The sequence below is a fragment of the Rattus rattus genome, chromosome 6, assembly GCF_011064425.1.
Source record: "Rattus rattus isolate New Zealand chromosome 6, Rrattus_CSIRO_v1, whole genome shotgun sequence".
NCBI lineage: Eukaryota > Metazoa > Chordata > Mammalia > Rodentia > Muridae > Rattus > Rattus rattus.
This window is the reverse complement of record NC_046159.1, coordinates 56,219,917-56,241,945: the sequence shown is the minus strand read 5'-3', so window position 1 is coordinate 56,241,945 and position 22,029 is coordinate 56,219,917. Positions and strand designations below refer to the sequence as shown.

At 52.2% G+C, this 22,029-nt stretch overlaps 1 protein-coding gene across 6 annotated transcripts in view; it reads right to left on the bottom strand.

The window, feature by feature from the left end:
- Iqsec1 (IQ motif and Sec7 domain ArfGEF 1) overlaps nt 1-22,029 on the bottom strand; it is a 317,408-nt gene that overhangs the window by 14,832 nt on the left and 280,547 nt on the right. For all 6 annotated transcript variants that reach the window (XM_032906103.1, XM_032906107.1, XM_032906106.1 and 3 more), the window contains 5 exons: nt 17,870-18,161; nt 12,873-14,119; nt 4,065-4,226; nt 1,663-1,785; nt 300-466 (listed from right to left, as the gene is read on the bottom strand). In XM_032906103.1, the coding sequence (XP_032761994.1) occupies nt 300-466; nt 1,663-1,785; nt 4,065-4,226; nt 12,873-14,119; nt 17,870-18,161 (1,991 nt within the window). The remainder of the gene's footprint in view (nt 1-299; nt 467-1,662; nt 1,786-4,064; nt 4,227-12,872; nt 14,120-17,869; nt 18,162-22,029) is intronic.

Genomic DNA, 22,029 nt, shown 5'->3' with positions numbered 1-22,029 from the left:
ACCACTACTTCCACAAGCAAATACCAGGCTGACAGGAATGACACGGGGGGCTCCCTTTCAAAATGTATTCATTAGGTAAACCTCCAGGTCCTCTCTGCCTTGGAGTAAGCAGATACCACCTTCCCTGTGGTGAGGGGCATGTGTGGCAGGCTGCACTCCATCTGTTGAGCATTTGTGTAGCGCTGGGTTCCCTGAACCAGAACCCAGATCTCAGGTACATATGTCACCTCTCAGTGTGTCTAGGTCCTCGGACAGAAGGAAGCCGGGCTAAACAACAGTGTGTTCTGCTCCTGGCTCACCTCGGAGGTTCTTGACAAAGTCCTCCAGCTTCATTTTGCGCTCTGGCTTGACATTGGGGCTGTACATGTCTGTGTTGAGCAGGATGATGGCGAAGGCCAGGATGAAGATGGTGTCTGGGTTCCGGAACTGTCGCACCACCCCAGGATTGCAGACACAGTACCGCTGGCTGGGAGGACAGGGAGCTGGTCAGGGATCACCTAAGCCTTGTACTAGCACTGTCTGTTAGTCAACCCTAACCTTTGGCCCTGCTGCAGCCCCTCCCATCCTTGTCCCAGTGAGAAGGCTGGCTGCCCAGAACAGACCTCCCAGTGCAGCTCCCTGAGACCCAGTTCACCCATGGGAGGGTGGGTATAGGAGGGAAAAGTTCAAGGCTATGTCTCTCGTTCCCTTGCCTGGAATGGGGATATCCCAGCAGGCTATCTAGAACCACAGGGAGGAGGCAAGCTTTCCTTCACCATGGCCTCAGTGCCTGCCTGAGTCCTCTGCTTTACCAGCTGGCACCATGCTCCACCCACTCGCTCTGTCTCACTGGCCACCACAGCGCTTCTGACAGCCTCTCTACTGAGATCTCGTAGAAAGGCAGGGCAGAGCCAATGATAACATCTGTATACAGCACAGCCGCAATTCAGATGTTATATAATAATGGCTGTAATTCAGCCTTCTCCAACCAGGCCCAGTTGAGTGCTGCTCCCTCCAGGAAGCTACCCTGGAGTGGTCCACCTTCCATGCTCTAACTCCTCCTGACCCCACTGCTACAGCTGGGTAAGCAGGGGACAGGAGTCTATACTCAGTCAGCCTCAAGTATGGAGGCCCCGACATGGCAGGTCTGCACACGGTCCCAAAGGAAATGACTACAACTTCACTGTCATGTCAGATGATGGGATAGGTGGGCCCCTCCATCCTTCCATCCCCTCTCTAATTACTACTGTTTTCCCTACCTCACAGGTAGGGGAAGGGAGGCACAGAGAAGTAAGAATCTGTGTAAAGTCACACAGCAGGTGGATTTGGTGAGTAGCCCAGGTCACATGGCTTCATAGCTTGTGTGATGGGTCACCAGGAGATGCAATAAGCCTGGGAATGGGAAACTGCCTCCAGAAAGCCAGAGAACCTTGAGACAGTGAGCATTGGAGACAGTGGAGACATTAACCTCTGAGCCTCCGTTTCCTCATCCGAAAAATCAGAATAAAGGTCTATCCTTCCAAAGTACAACTGACAGGAGTCAGTGGTCCAGCCCTGGGACACAGGGAGCCAATTATGCATAGACGCCTTATCCTGCTGTGGCCCTGGACCTCTGCAGTGCCATGAGGAGCATGTCCCTCCACTGATGTGGTAGATCCCACTTTACCTCACACATGGCCTGACCTGAATGCCTCGATGAGCCGCTCCACTTTCTGAGCCTCCCCTTGGACTCGGATGTGTGCCTGGAACTTCCGGAGGGCTTCATCTAGTTCCATGGCGGAGAAGTCCATCTCGTCCACAACACAGCTGGAACAGAGATGGATGGCCTGTGAGAGCAGCCAGGCCCATGGAGGTGGCACATCCAGTTTTACCACATGATGGGGCTTGGGCTTCAAAGAGCCAAGGGTCCTTGAATCTATGGGACAGACAGACTGCCTCTGGGAAGCCTGCCCCTCAGATTCCCAGGCTTCTGAGGCATCTGGAGACCCTGAAGTTGTAGGAGGTATATGTTCTGTGCATGTAAGCCATTCTCCACCAAGGAGCTCAAAGGTGGGGTTGTTCTCCAATAGAGACCAGCACTGCAGTTCATATATCCCATGGGTACGCAGTGGATGGCCCATGAGGAGAGAGCCCTCAGGTGCCTGACCAGGATGTGTGCCCAGGCAGCAGTCTTACTCTCATGTGGAGGGAACATGACTGGCAGGGGCTTCTCAAGAGCCACCTTGGTGACTAAGGCACCCTAGTGTGAAGGACCAGGGAAGGCGAGGAGACAGGCACACTTTTACTTCTCTCTGATGGGACCCGGGAGATACTTCCCAGAATGGCTTGGTGTCCACATCACCTCTGAAAGCAGCTGTAGCTACAAAGCTAGAGTGAACTGTGGCAGCATCATTAGACTGGACTTGTCTCCACTGCTAGATCCATCCTGGAGAGAATATGAGCAATTCAGCTGCCCTCCAGGAGGCCTAGGAGGCGGGCTGGGGGCCTGGCTACTTCCTGAGGCCAGTGCTATTTTCTAATGGGGGAGAACAATGCAAGGATTTCCTGAGAGCAGAAATCCAGTAGGAGGGGGGTGGGTAGTGGGGGCCTACAATGCTGTGGCAATGAATCTGTTTTCCCTGCACCTTGCTCTCCATGCTGGCTAGTGAGAGGAAGAGGAAGAAACACGTGAGGACCATCGGAGAGGTCTGATGCATGCCCTTGGCTTAAGAAGCATTAACCTTCTGCTTCTGCCTGCTCTATGCCAGCCTCTACCAACGCTTTAGTCCTTTGATTTATGTGTCTGGTCATGTCTATGTGCACATATGTGAATGCAGAAAGGGTTTCTGCATGAGTGCATGTGTGGGTGTATTTGCACCCAGGCACACGCCCTCAGACCTTGTGTCCTGTGTGAAAAAGGCATAGTACTGGCCACTCCCCTTACATGGTGAGGCTGGGGCAGCAGTCCTTGCCAAGTTGCCTGAGACCACTGCGCAGGATACCCACTGCAAAACACTAAGACTGGTGACCCTGTTCCATCTCTGCTCCCTAGCTGTTGCTGTCCTCCATGGAGCACAGGACTAAGCACATGGCGGGGATGACCATGTGCACCCTCCCCAGGACTGACTTCTCCCCTGGGCTCAGCATCTCGGTATTTCTGTCAGCTGTGAAATCCTGCAGTCAGAGGACTGGGTACAATCCTAGCAAGGCAGCTGCTCTGAGCACTGCTCCTCCCACTACCTACCTATATATGTCAGGGAAGAGACACTGTGGAGATAGTAAGCCCTGGGCAGCACTACTCATAACAGAAGCAGCAGGAGAACAGGCCCAGGAGCCCCTCCTCTCTGCAGTGCTTCCCATAGCCCAGTGTCACACACTCTAGCTTTCAGGGTTGTTGGAGTGTGGCTGAGTGCTGCCCACCGGGGAGGTAGGTGTATAGGTTAGGCATGGGCAGGGCTACTTGTCTGTGTTGGATGAACAGTTGTCAGGTCAAGGTGGTCATGTGTGATGGCAAGAGGCTCTGGGGATGGTGTGGACGGAGGGACTGTGGGAAGGCAGTGGAGTTTATATTAGATCCAGCTGACCGTGTGTACTTGGCAGGGTAGGGATGTATGGATTGGCATGAGCTGTTGTTTTGGGCAAATAAGACTGGGTGGCAGCCGAGGGTGCAGTTGGAGAGGGGTTCAGTTTAGGCAGCTCTCTACATGCCTGGACTCCCCAACCTCAGATTCACTAACTGTGGGTCCAAAATACTTGAAAAAAACTAATTTTGTCCATGGTGAACATAGACTTGCTTCTGCCATTACTCACCAAACCTCATGGTATACAGCTGTCCATACAGAGGACTGGTGTCATATGGGGATGATCCGTAATTCTGAGATGTTTGACAAATGGGCATTTTAGGATATGCCCTGAGCATGTTGGGGTTTTGGTCTCTGCAGGGGGGGTTAGGACTCATCCTAGGAAAGCAAGATGTAACTGTAGTCCCAGCAAACAATATGCCTGACACTGTACATGAGTGGATGTAGGTGATGTGGCATGTTGGGAATTCCATGGCTGACAGCATTTTGTGCATGTGGAATGGGGCCCTGACCCCCCAGACTTACTCGAGTACATCACGGTTGAACTGCTTCTGCCGGTTTCCCAGGAACTCACCGATCATCTGGCGGCTGAGGCCCTTGCGCTGCAGCAGGAAGTGGGCCACTCCCACTGGCGTGTCGGGCACGAAGCCGCGCTCAATGAGATACTGGATGCCCTTCTCAGGCTTCCTGGGTGGGATGGACAAGAAGAATGCTCAGTAATGACCGCTTGACCCCTGCAGCAGGGGGAGGGGGTGGGACTTGTAATAGGTGTTCCTTGTTCTCCCACTCTGTTTATCTACACCAGCCCCTGGCCCTTGTCCCCTTCTCCTATGCGGCATGGATGTTAATTTCAGAGTTCAAAAATGGCATCCTGCCATGTCTGGTTCCAAGCTCTTTACTCAACTGCCTATATCCCATGCTAGCACCGAGAGGTCTCTGAGGGTGCTGGAAACATGATTCTCAAATTACCGACGGACACTTTGCAAAGCTTAAACTACACCACAGTGTCAGCTTTGCTGCCTGCTCTTCCACATGGACGCTGCTACTGACAAGTGGCAAGTAGGGATCCTAACACCTGGTCACGATTACTGTGTGCAATCCCTGTGAGGACCCACCTGCACCAATTCAAAGCTGCTCCTACATACAGCTCAGCATGTTACCCTGTGCACACACCACATACATGCGCACACACACACACACACACACACGCACACACACACACACACACACACACACACACACACACACACACACACACACACACACACACACACACACCCCACACACTGCTCCCACAGCCCCCACACACACTCAGCTGCATGGCCCACCTAGGTGTAAGGACAACTAACTCAAAGCTAGGGGTAGGAGGAGCCCCTGAGGGTGAGGGAGCCACACATCTCAGCTGCACCAGAGCCCCAGCGTGACAGAGTCATTGGCTTTAATAGGCTGGAAAAGCAGCAAGCAGCCTGCAAAGACAACTATGGCCCTTCCCTGATTGGTCCCCTTTCTGACTTTATTGTACATGCACGCATTCATCCAATCTGGGCCTAGCTGACACCCCATAAATCTGGACCTTCCAGGGCTGCACAAACAAAGACGAACTGAGAGCTCAATGATGGAGGAAGAGGAAGAGGAGGAAGAGGAAGAGGAGACAGAAGACTGACACAGTAAGGAAGGGGAGTTGCCTAGAGATAGCCTCTGGGACTACAGAAAAAGCTTGTAAGCAGGGGGACTTACTCCTGCCTTAGCCAGAGAAGTGGGACTCCACCTTTGAGACTTGCTAGAGGCCTGCTCCTGCTCCTCTAGCCAGTGATCTATAGATTTGTACTGTAAAAGGATATCCCATGTTCTCTGAGAACTCTAAATAAATTGTATGTTCTCTCAGCTGGCACCCAAAACCTACTGGGAGCATAGGCATGTAACCCCTGCCATCTCTGGTTGGCATGCAGAAGTCAAGCTCTCTGCAGACCCAGAGGTAAAACACTACAAACCCTTGCCAACCTATGGCTATCAAGAGCATTATCACTCCTGTCCCGTCCAGACAGTAAACTTCCACAGCAAAGAGCTTCCTTATTTTCCTTCCTGGGTCTGTACTCCATCCCCTATCCCCACTCCCACCCCTCCTGGAGGGAAGCAGGAGACAGCTGAAGACAGGAAATGGTCTCTACCTACTGACAGCTTCACCAGGACCATCCAGGCCCTGTGAAGAAGTACCTGCTCAGCACTGGGAAGCTTTGTGCTGAGGACACGGTGCTGCAGAAACAGAGCCAGATGCCAGGCTTCACCAGAGGCCGTCGTATGGGCCCTGCTGATGAGGCCAAGACCCTGGGAATGTGTCTGGGGCAGCTCTACTGGGTTAGGTGAACCACCCGTCCTTGCCAGGCTGTGGTCTCACTAACTAGGTCCTCAGGGGCTCAGGAAACATACAGGTCAGACACTGCAGGTACAGAGAGCCTATGCCCTACTCTGGCTCCACAGCAGAACATATTACCTCAACACCTGGCTGGCTGTGTGTGTGGCAACTGAGGACCCAGGGAAGGGAGGGGAGGGCTCTGACGTCCTGTCTGTCTTTGTGTAAGCCTGAGCCCTCAGCTCACTGGCAGCTCACTCACAAGATGACATGAGTGAGTTTGAAAACAGCTGTACAGGTGACTCTCAAGGTATATGTCCTGTTCTGGGCCAGGCTGGCCATTGGGTCACAGTGGTTCCCTTTCCCCTCTGTCCAGTCACTGAGCGCTGTTTAGCACTGAGGTGCCCTCTAGAGCCAGCCCAAGCATACCCAGTGGTGTGCCCATTAAATGGTGAGACCAGGCACATTCCCTTATCCTAGTCAGTCGAGGTCTATCCTTCTATTTCCTGGGTAGTACAGAACAAGTACCAGTGTTTACTAGTCCCTTGACAGCAGTGTCCTGGCACATCTGGTAATAAAGCAGCCCAAGATGATCTGGTCCACTCCCCACCCCATGATGGGCTGCCCTGCTTTGGCACTCTTACCTCTTTGCCTGTCCCTATATCCCCAGGTCCATTATAGCAGGACTCCTAAACAGGCTCCTCTGCCCAGGGAAGTGGGGATTTCTTTAGGGTATGAGGCTGTGGCATGTCCTTGAACACATACACTTCAGAGGTTAAGGTGCCAGGCACAGAGCCTGCAGTGTGCTGCTGGCATGGCCAAGGGGCTGGGAGCCTAAGTCCTTGAGTACAGCAGATAGCGCCTTTCAGACTCTCTAGGTAGAGGTCCACGGAGGGGCTGCAGGCTGAGGCCCACAGTTGGCTAGCAGTGGGAAACTGGGGGAGGGGAAAGGAAGGATAGTTACATAGCAGGATGAATGGCCAGAGGTCTGCATACTTGGAACAGGATATGTAAGAGCCAGTTTTTAAAAGTTCTAGAAGGTTCCCTTGGCTAGTCGGAGGGGATCAGAGCCAGGGCACCACACATTCTACTCAGCCAGGGTGCTCTAGTACACAGTCATTGCACAGAGGAACAGCAGGGTGGAAGAAAACGTGGTCTCTGCTGGGTGTGTGTGTGTGTCTGTCTGTCTGTCTGTCTGTCTGTCTGTCTGTCTGTCTGTTTAAGTTTGTGTGTGGTGATCATGGGCATAGGCAGAAAGGGTCAGACTCATAATCCTTGACAACTACTACTTGTAACCCAAGCCTAGGGTAGGAAGGACTACGGATGTCACAGAACAGAGGAAGCCACAGTTGCTGGGGCTGAGGAGCAGGATTAATGTAAGTCACTTTGAAGGGTGGGTAGACCGAGGGGACAGGCTGTGGTAAGGGGTAGCTCCAGAGCCCAAAGACAGTTTCCAAGAGGCTTCCTGCAGGAATGACCTCACACTGGCCTCCATGCAGGGGGACGGCCATTTTGCTGGATATCCATGCTGTATAGCCCCTGCTGTGGACAACCTTGCAGTTCTTCCCCCACAGTGAGTGAGGTGATCCCTGCCCTTTGTGGACATTCAGGCTTCCCTACAGGAAGGAAGCCATAGGCCCAGTTTGATCTTGGAACTGTAAGCAGAGGGGCGTGCCACAGTCCCCTTTAGCTATCTGCCATAGGCCCACCAAGTCCCCACCCTCCAAAACCATGTTTTCCCATTGGTGTTTGAGGCAGGGAGGGATCTGGCTATGGAGCCAGACCACAGGAAGCCTGGGCTAAATCTCAGTTCTATTTACTGGCCGGGGACCCTGAGGCAAGTTACTTGACCTCTCAGGGACCTTTGTATCCTAGGAATGACTGGGTCACCCGGCAAGAATGAAACAGGAAGGTCAAGCTGGAAGCTTCCATCAGGCTCCTGGGAGCTGTGCAGACTCTATGGAGGGAACAGGCCAGGTCTGAGCAGGACCAGCCAGAGGGACACCACAGCATCCTGGACAAACTAAAAGTATGGCTTCAATTGCATGGTTGGAGAGACTGGGGCCTTCTGAGGAGGAGCTGCGTAGGGACTCGGGAGGGTTCCTGGTAGAGGGAATTGTTCCCTTTAATGACAACAAAATGAGGGGCCAGAGAATCAAGTTACTCAGCTCCAAGGTGCCCAGCAAGGCAGTGCCAGGTCTTTAAATATTCTGTTATCTTCGGAAGCCTCCAAACCTCCCTGAGCCACCACCAGATGCCACGACGGTAAGTCAGTTCATACTGACAGCAGAGACAGTGTTGGCTTCTGCTTCTCTGCCTCGCCTGCTGCTGTGTCTAATGTGGAGGTCTTTCTGAAACAGGCAGGAGGCTAGCAGTGAGCCCACTCAGTTCCACCCTGCTGTGTATTTCCAGTTTTGCCATGCCTGCTTCCTCTAAGTCTAAGCTAGCTTTCCTAGACATCATGTTGATTCAGACTCAAGTGGTCTTCCACTGGTCTCTCTGGTCTCCTGTCATTCCGCTACAACCTTCAGTGACAACAGCAGCTATGGGTGGCTCTGAGTGAGGTCAAGAATGAGACTGTGAAAGGACCTTACAAAGCATGAATTTTCATCTGCCCCTCCCACAGCCAGCTGCACAGGGCCAAGAAAAACCTCCGAGACTGAGCTGAGCCTGACAGCAGTCACCCACAGTACCTCCTGGGATGGCAGCTGTAGGCCAAGCCTTGGCCCCCTCATCTCGAATTCTGTCCAAGTCCTGGGAAAAGGGACCCACGCCCACTTTTCAATTGTGCCAAGGCTCAAACATGAATACACTCCAGGTCTCAGACACATCAGTGGTATAGTTGGTCCCCTTCTGCCTGGGGTTTCTGGATTCCTGCCCTCTCTGAGAGCTGTTGACCAGATGTGTAGCTGGGGCCTGGACAGGGGCCTGGAGACACCAGGAAGTGGCACAGGCTCCCTAGCAAGGCCCTCTTAGCTTGCCTCAATTTCTTAGCACTCCTGTTTCATTTTCTTTTTCTGGCACTCTCACTGTGGGTCACCATGCAAGCCTCTGCAGACCACTGGAGGGATGCTCTGGACAGAGAGGTATCTCACTTGTTAGGGAGGTAGTAGGACCTATGTGTCCTGGAGGGTTCTCAGAAGGGGTGCAGGCAAGGGTGGGGCCTAACAGGATGGCAGTAGTAAGAGGAAGAGACCTGGGACTTTTGGGAGAGCCCCAGCAGTGGTAGAAGAGTCAACAGGGGGTAGAAAGTAGGAGTGAAGTCAGAGGGGGAATGGAGGCTGTTGGACCTTATGGAAAGAGACCCAGTATTGTAGTGGGACTGCTGAGGATCAGTGGGGCCTGGCTCAAACTTCAAAGCCCTCGGGCAAAGCAGTTATAGCCCAGGCAAGGCTGCCAGGGCTTGGGCTCTCAGATCTATCCCTGGAGGGACCCTGGAGTTTGTGACTAAACCTGGAGCTACCAGCCATTCTGAGACCCAGAGCTCTTCCCCTCTTCTACAGAAGAGCCTTAGAAATGGAACAAAAGGCTCTAAAACTGACAAACAGGTTCTGGCTTGTTTAACTGCCAAAGTTACAGCAACTCAGAATCTCCAAGGCGCCCTGACGTGGCATCATGGCTGACTGAAGGAGGAAACTGAGGCTGAGTGCTTGCTTGTTAGGGGCCAAGACAAGCATCAGCCAGGGCCTTGGGGTCTCTTCCACATGGAACCTTACTGGTTCCTGCCAGTGCCACCAGCTAGATCTCAGAGCCAGAGCTGCTGCAGCTGCCCCCTCAGGCTCTAGACTGGCCTGGCCTGTCTCACAGCTATGCACCTATCCTGGTCCACAAGTGGCTAGTGCCCCTGGAGAGCCAAGTTAATTTTCATTAGTTTTAATTAATGCACAATCCTAGATTGGGCCTTCCCGTCTTGTCTCGGGCAGTATAAAGGGCTGTCTCTCCAAATTTACCTCCAATCTAGAGGTGGTTCCAGTTTCCCCAGAAGGTTCTCAATGAGTTGATTCTAAAATTCATGAGGAACAACCATCCATGAAGAGTGTGACAAAGGAGGGGTCCTTGTCTTAAAATATCACTGACACATGAGGGGCTGGGGAGATGGCATTCACACACATATATAAATGGGCACACACACGTGTGTCAGCACCTACATACTCATGAATACAAACATGCACAGCAGATTTATCAAAGTGTAATGGTTAAGCCTGATAATAATGGTTGGTATACAGTGCAGCAGTGAACATTTGCTTAGTCTTTGCAAGGCCCTGGGTTCAGTCCCCAGCAGGGCAAAATAATTAGAAGAATAAAAAAACAAAACATAAAAAGAAAAAGCAATTTCAAACGCAAAGGCACTGATGACCACACTAAATAAAATTAAACATTTCCACTAGATAAGAGCAATGCAGTTAAAGCTAATTAGATTCTTCACAAGGTCCTTTTCATTCTGTCCAAATTGTATATCTAGAAGAAAAACCCCAAGGAAAAGACGAGAACAATAAATAGCTAGCAGGGGACATACTTATAATTCTGAAGAGTCATCCCTTAGAAGGCCTCAGGATGGCACACCCTGAAAAGTGGCAAACACTGAACATCGGAAGGCCTAGGCAGGAGGGTCAAGAAGTTCAAGGCCTGCCGGGGCTATACAGAGAGTCCCAAGCAACCTGAGCAATTTAGTGACAGCCAGTCTTAAAATGTGAGAGCCAGGAATGTCCTTTGGTGACAAAGTACTTCCCCATGGCCCTAAGTTTTTCAAGACTGAAAAAAATGTGCAGCCAATGAAGAAATGACAGCAAGTAACCTAGAAGGTGTGCCATAAAAACCAATAGGAAGGGGCTAGCTTGCTCAAGTCAGCAGAAAATGTGAATTACGACAATCTACACTCCGCCTGGAAGAAGCAGGGCAGTACTAAATGGAGTGGTGGAGAGCAAGCACTGTCAGACTCAGGGGTAAGAAACAGGTATAACCCCCTTTAAACATGAACTTGGCAGCTCTGATGCCAAAGAAAGTCTCCCCCAGGAGCCTGGAATTCCACTCATCCTGAGAAGGCGCTGGGACAGTCCACAGAGTGTCATGTTTCCAGAGATATAAGGAGGCTGAATCATAACGATATAAGGTGGCCAAACAAACAGGGCTCGCTGGCCAGCCAGTCTAGCTAAACCACTGACTTCACATACCAAGCTTGCTGCTTATGGTCTGGAAGGAGGGGACATCAGCACCAGTCCTGTTTCACAGCTGTGCAAAACACAAAATAGGCCCACAGACAAAAGACCTGGATGGGCTTGGGGAGGCAGTTTAGTTATCAAAGAGCTGGCTGTGCAATTACAGGGACCTGAGTTTGATGCTCAGAACCTATGCAAAAAGCCAGCTGTCCCAGTCCTGGGAAGGCAGAAACCAGAGGATTCTAGGGCTCACTAGCCAGCCAACCTGGCTGATTCACTGACTTCCAGGGTTCGTTAGAGACACTATCTCAAAACATAAGGTGAAGACCAAAAGAGGGCACATGATGTCGACTGACCCCAGTCCCCACATGTCCACATGTAAACAAGCAGGCTCTCTCTCACATATGTGCGTATGCACAAGCACACACGCAGGCATGCACACAAAGGAGAGCCCCCCACAGTCGAAGATGATGCATCCTGAACCGTAAGGTTTTCACTGTTGTTGTGTATTGCACATGTAATTATGTAATGATAGATGGAGGAAGAATTTACAAAGGCCAAAGCTGGTTGGTCAAGGAGATTGTTTCTTTTGCCTCCTGTACCCTACTGCTGGCCTCCACCCATCCACTCTCTGAAATCCCATTACCCACGGCTGAGAGGCAGTCTGGGAGCAGGGCAGTGTGTAGGAATAGCAAGGCCGATGTAGGACAGATGGACTAGGCAGGACACATTGGTCAGTGACCTGTGGGCTCTGGCTGTAGCTTGCACAGTGGTGGGTTGGCTCCTATATGCAGCAGGCCATAGGTAAGCAAAGGGGCTGCAGAAGCTCCTCCCTTGGCAAATGTGAGGAGTCAGCTCCTAGAGGCCACAATGAGGGCTACACTGCACCCCTCCTACCGCCCCTCTTACCCCACTCCATCTGCACTGCTAGGGATGCTCGGAATCATGCCATCCTAGTTTTGGAGGCACTGCAGGAAACAGCAAGGTGTGGCTCAGATGTGGCTGGCCCCCACTGTGCCCTACTACCCTCCTGAGGCTTTTTTGGGAAACTACTAGGGTGTCTGCTTGTAACCAGCAGGAAGGCCAGTCACATGCTTTCCAGGTCCACAACCCCCAGGGAGACCAGGCTGGCTTCTGATGACCCTAAATCCCAGCGGCCCGAGGGAAGGAAATAATGTAAAATCTCAGGTTAAACAAGAACCGCCAAGGTTCCCTCAGAGGGCGTGCTCAGCCCTCCCCACTTCCCATGCTATTTTTGACCCTGCTAAGAATAGCTTGCCTTAAATATCCATCTCTTACCATTGCGTGGCTCTCAGGGCTGCCGGCTGCACCTTCTCTGAGCCCCTCCAGAGCAGAGACTCAAAGGACCCAGTTCACAGCTCCCCTACCTCGCATTCTCCCCTGGCCACTACACAGACTTGCCACCGGCTTGTTTCAAGGCCTTTGTGCTTCACATCAGCCCTGAGCCTGGCATCTGGAGGCTGAGCCAGTTACGAGGATACATGGGTGGACAGGATGGGTAGGGATTTACCACAGAAAAGTCGCCATTCTCCTGACTAGCCCATGAACATCTGCCACCTCCACAAATGGCCTTTAGAAGGAGCTGGGTCTTCCGGGACTTAAAGCTGCTCTAACCATAAACATGGTGTAACATATTGTCTTGGCCTTATAAAGGCTGCCTTAAACTTCAGCCTTGGTAAGGGTGTGGGTAGAGGCTCACAGTAGGAAGGAAGATGGATTCACCTCTTGCTAGCCCTGCCCGGGCCCAGGGGTGTGACTGTGAAAGCCCATGTGGGTCCTTCCTCCATTCATGAAGGGGGAACTCACTTGTTGAAGAGATTCAGGCCAATTCGGTAATGCCTCTTACGGATGACATCATTGCTGAAAGCTGGCGAGTCCCAGCTGTTGCGGGTCTCCTTGTGATATGTCTGCTTGCTGAGTGTCTGTTCCCGCAGGCTGTCCCGCGATGAGGACTCGGAGCTGCAGTTTATGGTGTCATTGGAGTTGGACGTGCTGTTGATGCTGTCATTGTCCCCATCTGAGTAGTCAGACTCAGATTTGCTCTGCCGGTTGGCTGAACCATTGATGGCTAGGTGACTCTCAAGAGGTCTGGGGGGTCGAGGTCGCAATTCAGGTTCCTCCCGGGGGAGGCCTTTGGGGGGGCCACCGTGGGGGCCATGCTTGGGGCTGCCCTGCTGCCCACTGAGGCTGCGCTCATAGGCACTCTGCCTCTTGAGTGAGCTGCGATCCGAGCGGTCACTGAGTTCCACGGAGCTATCACTGGGCGGCTCAATGGTAAGCAGGGGCAGGTGCTCCACCCGCAGCCGTGGCTCTGGCCGCTCCAGTGAAGGTGTGCTTCGGCAGCTTGTGTCCGTGTCAGCCTTGTCCTCTTTGTGGGCCAAGGCCCAGTAGTCCTGGGCTGCACCCCCAGACCTCAGCCGCAGGTCTGACTCGGTGCTGGAAGGCCGGTCACCAGCCTGTGAGAGCGGTAGAGGCGGTGACAGCTCTTCCTCATCAATGTAGAGGGTGACATCACTATATGAGGCTGTCATCTCATCCAATTTGCGGTGGTCCATGCCATGTAAGCCTGGTTTGGGCTCAGTGTCCCGAGCCCGGGCCGTGTCTGAGGCTGGCACCTCCTCACTGTGTAGGCTGCGGCAATTAAGGGCATCATCGATGGATTCAGCCAGAGATTTCACCTGCCTGGAGAAGGCATCCTCCAGTTCCGTGATGGCATCTGCAAAGTCACTGGAGGGGGCCGGAGACTTGAGGGCTGGGTCACTAAGGTCTCCACATTCTGATGGCACCAGGGCCCCCAGCTGGGAGCCATCATTGGTCACAGAAACCTGTTTTCCCTCGAAGTAGGAGCTGTGCACCTTCTCGGGGCCCTCGAAGGAGAACTGCATCCTCATGTTGGACAGCACAATGCGGCGTGACATGCGGTTCTCCGACATGGAGCTACGCAGGCGCTCAAAGTTCTTGTTCATCTGGTACTGGCGGAACGCCGTCTGGATGGTGCGGGCTGCATGGCGGGTCACGAGGCGTCCCCCATACTTGCGTTCTAGCATTTCCACCTAGTGGGGTAAGAAGAAGAGAATGTGGGCCCTGTGTGATTGCACAGAGATAGATCTTTATGCTCTTCTATGCTCCATAGAGACGTAGCCTGGGATGTTCTTACCGTATCCCCAAGGTGCTTAAAACAGCAGCTGCTGAGGATTCTCAATGTCAAACAGGACAGCTGCCAGGATAAGGGAGAGTGGAGTAAAGGCGGTGGTGCACATATGATGAGCGCCCCAAACTTCTGTTCATAGAAGCTGTGGGCCCTGGAGGTTTCCTACAGATGCATCTATGGATGTCACTTGCAGAGCCTGAAGCATGAGCAGGTCAGAACCTTGCCAGGGCCTGGCTTGACCCTGGCTCTGTCTCTCATCAGCTCTGGATGAGCCTTGGAACCATGAAGCTCCCCATTTCCTTATCTGTGATGCAGAACAGCAGTAGGACCCACTTTCTAGTGCTTTGGTAAGTTTGCAGTGGTGAGTCAAGTGTGTGGCACACGCCAGGGGCAGCTGACTAAGACCTCAGCCCCATTCCTAGGTTGCAGTTGTAAGGTCTCTGTCCTTGCTACACAGATGGCTGAGGTGAGGCCTAGGGGAAGACTGGCAGGGCTAGCTCTCCTTTGCCCTACATATCTATAAGTGCAGATGGGTGCACTCTGAAGGGCATGGTTATGAGGCAGGAGGGGTGTTGGGCAAGCTCTCAGGCACCTCAGGTCATCAAGAGTGACTCATGGCCTCCTGAAGTCCCAGGTCTCACAGTCTGCCCAGCCTGAGGGCTAATCCTGAGTCCTGATCCTGGGTGAATAGGAAACACACTCCTTCAGCTACAGCCTGGTCTGTAGGAATCAGTGATCCATCCCTGGCTGCTGGGGAAGGGCTCTATCTATCTGGAGATGGGGAGAGGATTCAGGTCCCCAGGAGGAGGTGAAACTCTGATTCCACCTGTCTGGCACTGTGGGCCAGCATCTCATTATGCTTGGCAATGCAAAAGGGCAACACACAAGGTCCCTGCTCTGGGAAAGGAGAGAATGTGTGAGGTTAGACAGAAGCAGTCTGACACAGAGTATCAGAGATACTGAGCAAAGCCAGGGCTGTGGTCCAAGTCTGCACTCCATCTCAGGGCCTCCAGGAAGCTGGACTAGAGAACTCTCAGGACACCAGGCTCAGCTGAGCAGCGAAGGGGCTCCAGGGACAGCCACAGAGGCTCTGGGTTTCTCTCTCAAAGATGGCTATACTGCCATAGCGACAAGCAAAACTACTACTGGCTGAGTGGTCATCAAGCTCAGGGTCAGGAAGAGACCAAAGCTGATCCTGGGAAACTTCTTCCTGCTCTCAATCTCCTGCCTAAGAAGGCTTTGGCCTAGAATCCCTACCAAGGGCTTCAAAAATACCAGAGTCACCAAAGCTTACTCCATGGCCTTCCCTAATTGGGAATAGGCGACCATGCTGCTTTCCAAGTTCTCCAAGTTTGTGTGTATTGTGTTGTTGAATGATAGCTCATTAGGAGGGCAGAAATGGGCGCTGTAATGAGTCACCAAGGAAAGCCCCTCACTATACCTCCCCAAAGTGGGGATTTGGTGACCCAGTCCCGCTCTTTCTTACTCCTGAACTAATCATAGCTGTCCTGTGATGTGAGGCCCGGTCTACAGCTCTTATAGGACCCAGAGGAGGAAAAAGCAAGTAACATTTGCTACTCGATGGAATGCAAGGGACTGGACCACACCCTCACACAGTTCTTACCTTACTGAGGAACTCCACTATCCCAGATGACAGGAGGAAAGCCAGTAGCCAGGCTTCACAGTCAGTACCAGAGAGGCTGGTCCTGGCCCAGGGCTCGCCCCTATGGGCTTACTTGCTGAGGATTCTCTAAAAGTAGCATGTATGAGAATCCAGAGGAGTCTCCTTGCACAAAACACAACTGCTACCACTCAGAGACCTGAAGTCATTCCCTAATCCCTAGGCTGGCCTCCTACTCTCAGGGACAGGGAAGGACAAGAGCAGAGTGACTTTCCAGCGACTCTACCGTCCTCTCACGACTCTCATGTCACCTACTCCTCCTTTTGCCTTGCTTGCCAGGACGCTCAGTGCAGCACGGAAAATGAGTGACATGGCTGCTAATGTTAACTCCTTTTGCCTCTGTTCCAACTCTTCCCCGCCATCTTTTTTGTATCTCATGTATACCAAGGTCATTCTTGTTCCAGAGCGTTGGCACAAACTGTTAGCTCTTCTCCAAATGCCCAGTTTTCAGGCCAGCCACCTTCATCTGATACAGCCAACAAACACTCAGAGTCCCTCTACGACTTCCTCCTGAAGTGTCACCCCCAGGGTCTGTGTCACTTCCTGCAGTGAAAATGTCTTCACTGCTGACTTGCTTGTCCATCCACTGTCCAGGAATGTCGCTCCGGTACGGCAGCCTCATTTGCAGGCTGTCCCTATCCTATTCTCTGGCACAAGGGGAAATGCAGCTAAGGGTGGAATGAAGATGAATAGCTGCATATTTGTGGCATGTAATCATCCCTATAGCCTGTACGCCGTCTCAACCCTGCCCAATTCTCTTTCATGGTCCTGTGAAGATGACCTCCATGACAAACTCTTCAGGGACCACTCTGAATCTAGGCGGAGCTGAGAAACTCAATGGAGGCCTGGCAAAGCAGTCAAGGGCCACAGCTGTCAGGGAATATCTGCTACCAGGCCCGGTGTGAGTCTCAGCTAACAGGAGGGAGGATAAAGCATGTGAGCAGAGAGGAAAAGGGGTATCACTCAGGTATGAGGGGTATCACTCAGGTATGAGAGATCAAGACTGAGGGATGTCTGCCAAGAGAGAGGATCCACCTGAGGGCACCCCATCATGCTCTGAGTTAGATGGGCTGCATAAGCCTAGACCTCTGTGTCTTCAAGAACAGAGGACCTTGGAGAGCAAGTTGAACAATGTGGCCAGCAGACATGGGTAGGAGGGAGAGCATAGCATCTGTGGGCAGTGGGAAGGGGTCCTGGTGTTAGCCCATAGGACTGACTGCCTGGGAGGCATGGGAACCTGCTCGAAAGAACAAGGCCCAGAGCTGTGGAATACTGGCCAGATGTTCTGCTTGCTCCTACACATCCCTGCAGTTCAGGGATAGCCTGAAACTGGCATTGCTCGGAGACACACTCAAACAGCAGGCACTCACTCTCACTCCCACACTGGCCTGTTCACTACTGGGCATCTGCATCATGAGGATTTGCTCTGCTCACAGCAACCCCAAAAGTAGGTCAGGCCACCTGATCCTTGGGTCTGAGGCCTGAGGAAGAACTGCAGCATTCAAGCATTTAATGTAGACATCTTCTATAGCCTAGATACTGTGGAGCCATAGCCACAGGGGAATATAACAAGTAGCCCCCACCCCCTTCTCAGACCTTTCTTGGACCCTAAGAACCTCCATGGCCACCTTGGCAACCTGTGTCCTGATGGTGCTGGGCACTCAGATACCCAATGCAGGTCCCATATCCTGCAGTGAGGGATATTGAAACCTACAAAGGCAAAATTTGAAGAGGATTCTATGTGTAAGTCCCCAGAAAAGATGTCAGGGCCCCTGACCATCAGTGTAAATCCTTTCCCACATTTCAGCAGAGTTGGGCTGGGAAAGGCTCTGAAAGTGGAGACAGGGATCCCATCTTCCTTAGATTGCATATCAGCTGGTATCTGAAACCTGTCACCAAGAACACCAGGCAGATGAAGCCTCATGTCATTTGGGAGACCGTGGAGAGTGGGCAGGGGCCCCTGCCACCTACCTGCTTGTCTTGCAGATCTGAAGAGAGCTCATAGCTCTCAGAGAGTGACCGAGAGCGCTTGATGGCCTCCTCCTCAGCCTGCTTGCGCAGGACTGAGGTCGAGTGCTGCAGCCGAGGCCTCCGTGTGCGCTGTTGTGGTCCTGGCCCTGCGTACAGCCCATAGGCGCCCACTGATGTGTGCTCGTAGTGGTCTGGACTCAGGCTGGAACCAGGTACCAGGGGACCCTGATGGTAGGCTGACGGGCTGTCCAGCGATGTGCCAGTCTCGCTGCTGGGACCCTCGCCCTCAACACTGCAGAGGAGAGAGAGGAGAGACACATGCTGAATGGACACAGAACCTGGGGAGCAGGGCAAGGAAAAGCGGCCCTACCCTTAGGTATCCAGGAACCTGCAGAGCCCTTTTCCTGGAGCTCATCTTCCTGGAGCTTCTGAACAACTTGCATGTTCTAACATCTGGCACACTGTACTGTTGGGGCTGGCTTCAACCAAAACTATCAGCTCTCCAAAGACAGAGGCTCTGACCCACTGTGCTGATGCCCGTCAGCACTCAGAACAGAGCTTGGCCAGAGCTTTGTGCTCAGTATGTTTTGAATGAACAAGATCTTCACCTCTCCTGCCACTTGAATTAAACGTAGGGCTGGTTTTGTACATCCATAGTCCCATAACTATATTTAGACATAGGATATTTTACAGTTGATTTTTCTCTATCTTATATGTCTAAGTGTTTTGTCTGCATGGCGCCTGCCTATCACCTGGAACTAGAGTTACAGACCGTTATAATAAAGTACCATGTGGGTGCTAGGAACTAACCCAGCACCTCTGCAAGAGCAAGTGTTCTTAACAGCTGAGCCATCTCTCTAGCTCCCTGGAGATAGTGTCGTCAAAATGAAAGACATTAGGGTGGACACTAGTGTGACCAAACTGGTATCCTTCTAAGAAGGTGAATGCAGGATATAGCATGTACAGGGGAAAGAGAGTAGAGACATGAGAAGAAGGTGGCACACCAAGGAGAAAGGTTCAGGAGAAGACAGTCAGGCCACACCTCCATTGTAGACTGGCAGACTCCAGAGCCTGCAGATAATGAAGGTCTGTGAGCGAGGCTCACCTCTGGCATTTGTCATGGCAAGCTTAGAAGCAAACATGATGTTATAAAAATATTTTAAGTCCCTGCAAAGAGAAACTGTAACTCCCTGCACAGATGACAAAACCGGGTCCCCATAAACACTGTCCCAGGTACCACAGGCAGGAAATGGGTGCCCATTCATCTCACTGTCTATCGTTCCACAGAGTACCTTCATGCCAAGCAGGAGCAAGGCCAACTAATGGGGACAGAGGGACTAGCTGCTGACTCATCCTAGCTCTGGGCCTGGAACATTCTATTCTGCACAGATACTGCTTTCCTCTGCAGTTGCTTTTCAGTGTGGGACGGGGGAAAAAGGAGACACTGATTTGAAGAGTTTCTAACATAAGCCCTCATCCTTTGCCAGGCTCCCTGGCCCTGTGAGACCAGACGCCCGGGTGCTGGCAAGACTCTAAAAGGCCTGTGGTCCTTGGGGCAGGGTGGAGGGTCTCTAGAATGGGCACAGAGAGAAAAGAGAAGGGCCCCACCCAGGCTGCAGTTCTTTCCAATGTCTGCTTTTCAGACCAATAAGGAATGTCCCTGCACTAAGCAGCCTGGCAGACAGGCTGCCCCTGCCCAGTTCTGCTAGAGTCCTGTTGTTTGTTCTCCAGGGCTAGAACAGACTCCAGGGGGTCGATCCAGGGTGGGGCCTGTGGGAAGGAGCCTGAAGCAGGGAGGACCAAGGCTGCCAGGGCTCAGACTCTGAGCACTCTACACCAGGGACAGCAGCAAATCTCAGCACCTGCTTTCAGGCCGTAGCATAGAAACTGGGCTTCTGAGCCAGCAACTGTCTCTAGCGTCCAGACACAGGCAACTGAACCTTCCAACGTGCCCCAAAGGCTAAGGTATGACAGTCATTCTTTGAGAAGACCTGCATCAGGAATCGGGAGACATGCTTTACCTGGCTCTGCCTATAGGCTTTCATTGAGTAGTATTAGCAGCTTAGTCTAAGAAACACCACCCTTTAAGGCCCTCTGACTACCACAGAGCCACTGGGATCTACATGTGTGTAGGGGAGAGTGGGGGTGGGTTGGGAATGTTAGATCTGAAAATTCTCTCAGAGTTTACTGAAGCTTGGGCTAGCACTTTTCATTAAATGCTCAGAACTTCAGCCAACTGTCACGAGGAGGGAATAAGTCCCATTAGAATTGGGCCACCCAGGGTATACAGAACAGCAGCCTCCACTGGGAAAGCCCACCCTAGCTCTCTGACACCAAAGCTGGGCCTCACTTCACACAGGTAGGTCAGCACACACAGGGATTTATGCTCCTCAAATGAATGCATATACCAGTCAGGAGCCAGATCTGTGTGTACTGATCTGGAAGAAATACAGCCTGTGCCTTCTGTAGGGGGTTTCAAACCAGCTGAGCACTGAATCAGAAGGTAGAGGAGACAGGCAGTCACCACCATCCTTGGAGAAGAGCCTAAAGCCCCTTGGTGCCCAACAGGCTACATCAGAACCATAGGGGGCTCGGACAGAGAGGAACAGGCTAGGCCTAGCTCACGATGCTGTCCCTGACCCTCAAGCCCAGGGTGAAGGAGCAGTGGCCAGAGGGATTCAGTCTTTTGTCTAGTTCAAGAACAGCTTCAAGGGTAAGACATTTTGTTCCAGGTGATGGGGAGAGAACAGGGTCTAGGCTGCCTGAAAGCCAGAGAGTGCAGCCTACTTAATAGGCCTTAGCTTGGGAAACTTATCCCCCAACTGGCTTTGTCTTCATGGATGAGACATCAAAGTGGGTGCCTACCCTGGAGGGGAGCACCTTTAGGATGAGCCTAGCATAAAGAGGTCAGGGACTGACAGAAGCTGGAACTGTGTTACTGCTCTGGGCAGTTTGAAGCCAATGGGTTTTTAGAATGTGCTTGGGAGAGAGAGAAGGCCAGGTCTCTCCAGAGCTTCCCCTATGAGAAGTGGAGAGGGAAGTACAGTCACCAAAAGGCAACTCATCAGTGCCTCCTTCAGAGCCAACCCATCCTCACTCAGCTGGGACCACCTTCTGTCACATCTACGTGAATGACAGAGATGTGTGGTGGAACAGACCTTTCACAACCCAGAAAAAACACACCCAGGACCAGAGAGACAGCTCAGCAGATACAGGTGCTTGCTTGCCAAAGCTGACACCCCGAGTTTCATGCCCAGGACCCACATGGTAGAAAGAGGACCCACGCTCCCTTAAGTTGTCTTCTGATCTCCATACACATGCTGTGGCATGTACATATGTGTGTGTGTGTACATGTATATACCCTACATTGGCACCTCCTCAGCCTACTGAGTCCTGGTTCTGTGTCTCACCCAGGTTCATCTCCCTAAATCCAGGTCTGCCCAGCACGGCTGGATGTCTTAAGAGTGTGTCTCTGTTGGTACCCCTCACTTTACCACATCTCCTCCAGACTCCTAGACGACAGGCAGATCAAGGAACGGGACGAGGTATGCATTCCACACCCTTGACAGTTCCTGACTGTTCAGTTTCTAGAATGTTCTATAGCAATTAGGTGGTTGTTGCCTGTCACATGTCTCAGATGTTCAGGATTCAACAATCATTCTAGGCACATGCTAAGGAAAAAAGGCCAACACACAAAGGGGCAGATACAAAGATTTTCACAGAGCTGTGGTCTCTAAGCACACAAGATTAGAAATAAATCTAGACGCCCACCTAAAAGAGACTGACTGCAATTACTTTTATACCCACACATGGGAAGTATAGTCAAGATGGGGAAGATTTGACCTGACAGCTGTTCTTGTGAAGAGACCTGGAGAGGTTTCAGCTGACTCTAAGATTGATGTGAGCTGATTGTGGCACACAGCTGAGGCCCTGTGCCACGCTCGACAGAAAGCCAGGAGCAAAAAATAGCCCTGGTGCAGTTGTCAGATCACAGCAGAAGTCTCTGCATCTCAAGGTGGCAGACCTTTCATCTTACCCTTCCCAGCCCCCTGCAGACATTGCTAATCTATCACTGATTCCCTCCTGCTGATCTTGAGTGGAACCTCAGCTGGGTTCCACATAGATTCCTACATCTGATCCTAGCTGGCAGGGAAGATAGA